The 5,697-nt window shown below is 39.9% G+C and overlaps 1 protein-coding gene across 1 annotated transcript; it reads left to right on the plus strand.

The window, feature by feature from the left end:
* Positions 1-289: 289 nt before the first annotated feature.
* On the plus strand, positions 290-909 carry LOC138881377 (uncharacterized). The gene is made up of 2 exons (XM_070161599.1): positions 290-545; positions 659-909. Exons 1-2 carry the CDS (start codon positions 290-292, stop codon positions 907-909), a joined length of 507 nt encoding a protein of 168 aa, XP_070017700.1.
* The last annotated feature ends 4,788 nt before the right edge of the window (positions 910-5,697 follow it).

The raw sequence follows: 5,697 nt of genomic DNA on the forward strand, positions 1-5,697 counted from the left end.
TTGTATATCAAGGAAATAGTTAGGTTGCATGGAACTCTAGTTTCTATTATCTCAAATTGAGGGGCACAGTTCACAGATAACTTTTAGAAGAAATTTTAGCAAGGTTTGGGTACTCAGGTGAATCTTAGTACAACCTTTCATCCACAGGCCGATGGGGAAGGCAGAGCGGACTATTCAGACACTTGAGGATATGTTGCGCACTTGTGTTCTTGACTTCAAGGGTAGCTGGGATGATTATTTGTCACTCATATAATATGCCTACAACAACAGTTATCATGCTAGTATTCAGATGGCACCATTCAAGGCTTTATATGGTAGGAGATGTAGATCTCTTATTGGGTGGTTCGAGACTGAGGAAGCAGAATTGATAGGTCCAGACCCCGTGCATCAGGTTATGGAAAAGTTTAAGATCATTAAGGAGCAGCTAAAAACTGTTCAGAGTCGTCAGAAGTCCTATTCGGACGTTCGTCGTAGAGATTTGGAGTTCAAAGAAGATGATTGGGTATTCTTGAAGGTTTCCCCCATGAAGGGTATAATGCAGTTTGGTAAGAAAAGGAAATTAAATTTGAAGTATGTCGGGCCGTACATAATCATTTAGAGGATTGGTTATGTGGCGTACAAGCTTGAGCTACTACTGAGATGTTATTAGTGCACCCAGTATTTCATATATCTATATTAAAGAAGGTAGTTGGTGATCCGTCGCTTATTGTGCCAGTTGAGACTATTGAGGTTAATGAAGAACTGACCTATGAAGAAATTCCAGTTGCCACTCTTGATAGGCACGTTCAAAAACTAAGAAATAAAGAAATTGCATCTGTAAAAGTACTTTGGCAAAACCAACAGTTTGAAGAGACCACATGGGAGGCTGAGGAAGAAATGAAGAAGACGTACCCTCATTTATTTGAATAGCTATGTAATCCATTTCTATGAAATTGTTTCCTATGAATTATGTATCACTTGTACAGTTTATGCTCAGGGTGTTCACGTTCTAGTAATATATTGCTTATAAGGCCACGGTTGGTGTTGTTTCATATCATGTTGCATCGTTGGATTATGTATATGCTATTAGGATTTGTTTTTGGGGATTATCTAGCAGGTGGATAGGCCCAATTACAGGGAAGACTCTGACAGAATTTTTAAAAATTTAGAGAGTTAGAAAAATTTGGAACTGCTAGTGTATGGTGTAGCAGCTGAGTCACACTGATGCTAATGGTAAACTTTGACCCTCATTCGAGCACAAATGATCTTAAGTGGGGAAGGATGTAAGGCCTCGTAAAAAAAATTCACCTAGAACTCGAGGTTTGGTGGTGCCAAAGTAGGCTAAAGCTGCGGTACATACTTTTTGGGGTGTTCAGTACGTGCGGGAGATGAAGAAATAGTGTTGCAGACAATGGCATTTCTGCAGTCCACTATGCAATTGTAGAATCGCCGTAGAGTGAAGCAGAAAACTGGGCGAATTTTGGTAGACATTTTGCGGTCAATTATGCAACCTTAAAATAATTTCGCGGCCCGCATACCAATCGTAGAAACAACATAGAGATTTTTCTGGGGGGGTAGGGGAGTTTTGTGGTGCATCATGCGACCGCAGAATCGGTCTACATTGTCGAAAAACTACCGCAGACCCAATACGGATGTCCCCATTTTGGATCACCAATTGTGCGATCGATTTGTGGACCGCATACCTCTTCTGCAGTCATTCTGCGATCGCAGACATGGAATCAGAGGGACCATTTTCTATTTTATAAACCCGACCCCATTCTTATAAAACAATCTTAGGGGTCATTTTAGAAGGTTTAAACTTGTGATTTGTTGGCGGGGAAGTGCTCTGGAGTGTAAGAGGATCCCTCAACTAATTGTTCCTCAAATCTTGGAAGATTAACAAGGAAAACTCACTAGGTCTTGATCTTAGAGGTAAGATTCCACATCATAATCCTCAATTTTGAAATTTAACTAAAATAGGTAATTAGTAAGGCAATTCTTGGGTGTGAGATTTATTCATTTTGCATGCATGTGCTATCAAGGGTTGTAGATTATTGAGCTAAAAATGGTAGATATTGGGTTATGGGATGATATAATCCACCATAGGAGGACCTTGAAACCATAATGCAAACCTAGTGTTTGACAAAATGCACAAATGAGCTGGAATCATGATCATCTTCCTAATTTTTGGTTCAATTTGTTATATTTCTAAAATAGATCGAAGTTGCTAAGATTTCTGGAACATTTTAGAGTTTAAGGAAGCTCAAGTGAGGTATGTCGTCTAAACTCTTCTCTTAGAATTGAACCCCACAATACCCGTGTGAGTCTCGAGTGGTTCATCATAAATCGATTAATCCGAATAAGCTTTGTGGAAAAAGATATATGTTCAATACGAAGCCTCAAATGTTCTTGTTATATTGTGCTGCTATTTAAGAATGTGCTCAAGGTATGGATTGTACATCTAAATGTTATGATCACATCATGTTTTAAATGAAAGTTATTATGCCAAATTGTGTAGAGACTGAGATTGGGGATTACACCTCCACCGGCATACATTGGAGTGAGGCGGCAAGGCCGCTTTGTGTAGAGTTATGGTATTGTGGTTACACCTCCACTCGCATATATTGGGGTGAGGCGGCAGGGCCACTTTGTGTAGAGTTGTGGTATTGTGGTTACTCCTCCACCCGCATATACTGGGGTGAGGCGGCAGTGCCGCTTGTATAGAGTTTGTGGTATTGTGGATATACCTCCACTCGCACATATTGGGGTGAGGCGGCAGGGCCGTTTGTGTAAAGTTTGTGGTATTGTGGATACACCTCCACCCGCATACATTAGGGTGAGGTGGTATGTCACGACCCAAACTGAAGGGCCATGACTAGCACCCGACCACACTTGCCGAGCACCAACGTACATTTCATCTAACCTTCATTATTATCTTTTAAGGCTAAAGAGATCAATATAAATGGTAGACCTAGATCATGGACAACCAGCAATAAAATATGATGGCATGAATATACATAGCAGGGGATGACCAGACAATCAAGAAACTACATATAAGGTATGAGCTACCACGCTACTATGAAAGACTATACAACAAAAACTAGCCTACAAGGCATACCAAACTATACATGAGCCGACACCTGTCTATGAGCCTCTAAAAGAACATAAGTGTTGCAACATAGCCGGAACAGGGCCCCGACATACCCATAATGTCTATAACAAAAATTGCATACCAAGACCAAGGCAAGTCCGGAGAAGGGATCTCGCCAATCACCGCTGAACTGGACAGTCTACTGTGGTGGGGGAGCTGCACCTGCCTGTCTATCAGGACCTGCAGCACGACATGCAGCGTCCACAAATAAAAGGACGTCAGTACGAATAAAGTACTGAGTATGTAAGGCAAGGAACCATAAATACGATCAGTAATGTAAGCAAGGATAAAGAATATACCACCTGTAACATCTTAGTACCTCTGAGGGCTACTTACATGAAATGCATGATACATATGTATAAATACATAAACCTTTAAAGCATTCGCCTCTGTGGGCATCATCATCATCATATCGTACCCGACCATAATAGGCTCGGTAGAATCGTACCCGGCCACGTGGAGCTCGGTAAAACCCAACTGATCAGTGGTTGCACAATAGGTGTCGTACCCGGCCAACTATAGCGTGGCTCGGTAGAGTAAAATAGATACATATATATAATGCATGCTCGACTCATGGAATCACATTCTAAACCTTTCGGAGTGACGTAAGGTCGGTATCCTCTGTACACGTTATTAGGACTAACTCTTCACTATGAACCTTATAAGAATCAGGAAGTACCAATAACATTGATAACATAAGAATAAGAGAAGCAACATTAACATCAATCGTTCCATAAGAGGGAAAACAATGTAAGTACTGCTAGCTTCTAAGAGTAGAGTATCTTTGGAAGCTCGTTCATTACATTATGTACAATCGGAGTCGTGCAAAAGAAGGAAAGGGATAGCCTCACATACCTTGTATATACTGCCCCAATCTCAAGCTATGCAATTGTCAAAACTCCTTAGTCTACAATAAGAGAAACGATACTATCGTTATCATTTAAGCGTCATAACTATTATGTATCGACCACAACCTATTTTACGATGAAACGGACAACACCTCCCCTATATATATGACCTCACACCATTCAAAACAGTCACCAAACAGCCCAAACAACATCAATAATAAACATATTGAGCCTCCCAAAATAGTCCACACACAGCCTAATCACTCCATACATACGACGACCACCGTAGTCGTGTCAAACAACCTGGAAATGTTACGAATAACTATCAGCCCATAACCCTACATATATATGGTGTTTCTCCACACCCTTCCTCCTCCAAAACTCCACAAGATAGTAGTAAAATACGCAGCCCAACAACAACGCAAAACAGTCCACAAAACAATAACACTACTACCAAACCTTTCGATATATATCTCACAAGTTCTAGCTTCAATGGCTTAGCCGCAACTTGGATAATCTTAAATACATATAGAGTAAGAGGTTCCTTACCTTTATACAGAAATAACAACTCCAATTTGACCTTAAATTTCCAAGAAATATCCCTCCAATGCTGCCACAACAACAAAAAAATGAAACTAGCGATCAATTAGTGTTTTTCGGCACTAGAATCACTTTAGAAGGCTTGAAATCACCTAGGATTGATATTAAGAACATTAGGGAGTATTTACAGAACATATACCCTTTAAAAAAACCTCCCACACGAGCTGGAACGACACAAAAATGAGCAACAACAAGAAGAACAAGAGACTTACTAGCGCTACGGAATTCCCGACACTTGATTTGTGTTGTTTGCCCTTTGTTGGGTCTTGAATCTTGAGAGAACCTTGAGAGGATGTTCCTAGGGTTCTAAGGTCTGAAAATAGTGAAAACAAATGACTAAAAACGGGTTGTAGTCATCCTATATAGGTCCAAATATCTTAAACTGACTTAGTGGGCCCTATAGAGAGGTGCTTGGCGCAGTCTCGCGAAAACGCGAATATCTCTCTACTCCGAGATCGTATCGATGAACGGTTTAATGCGTTGGAAACTAGACTCATAGATATTTAATTTGGTGGGTAGATCACCCCGTAATTCCTTGTAAATTATGAGAAAAGATTAGAAACATTTGACCTAATGTTTAAGTAAAATTATGAACCTAAGTTGCGACAACTTTTGTCGACTTTTGTTTCATAACTCGTTTGACTTCAAGACTTATGATACGGATATTATATGATTAAAATAACTTAATAAATGACCTCTTGAGTGTATTAAGCACCGCTAGATTACCTGAAAATACGAGTTACAACATCCTTGATTCGTTTAACTTCTAATATTGGTTAATCACCCTTATACACTCTTGTATCACTTAAGACCAATAGGATTGACTTCTTATCATCTCAAAGATAATTCCTTCTTGGATTTATGTTAACTAATATATGGCATGAACTAACACATGTGGATATGGGTTGTAACACCCTCCCCCCTTAGGAACATTCGTCCTCGAATGTAAGGGTTTATGGGGAGTTTAAATCACCGTGGATTCCAATGGAAATTTCCGATCAATTTTCCCCTATAAAATGGTCACTAGCAAAACTTGCATGTAATTAAGCCCAACATATGGCTTCACAAGGCTACACAAAGCATTATGCGTATTTACATTATCTACATATCACCATTTTG

The sequence above is a fragment of the Nicotiana sylvestris genome, chromosome 11 (assembly GCF_000393655.2).
Source record: "Nicotiana sylvestris chromosome 11, ASM39365v2, whole genome shotgun sequence".
Taxonomy (NCBI): domain Eukaryota; kingdom Viridiplantae; phylum Streptophyta; class Magnoliopsida; order Solanales; family Solanaceae; genus Nicotiana; species Nicotiana sylvestris.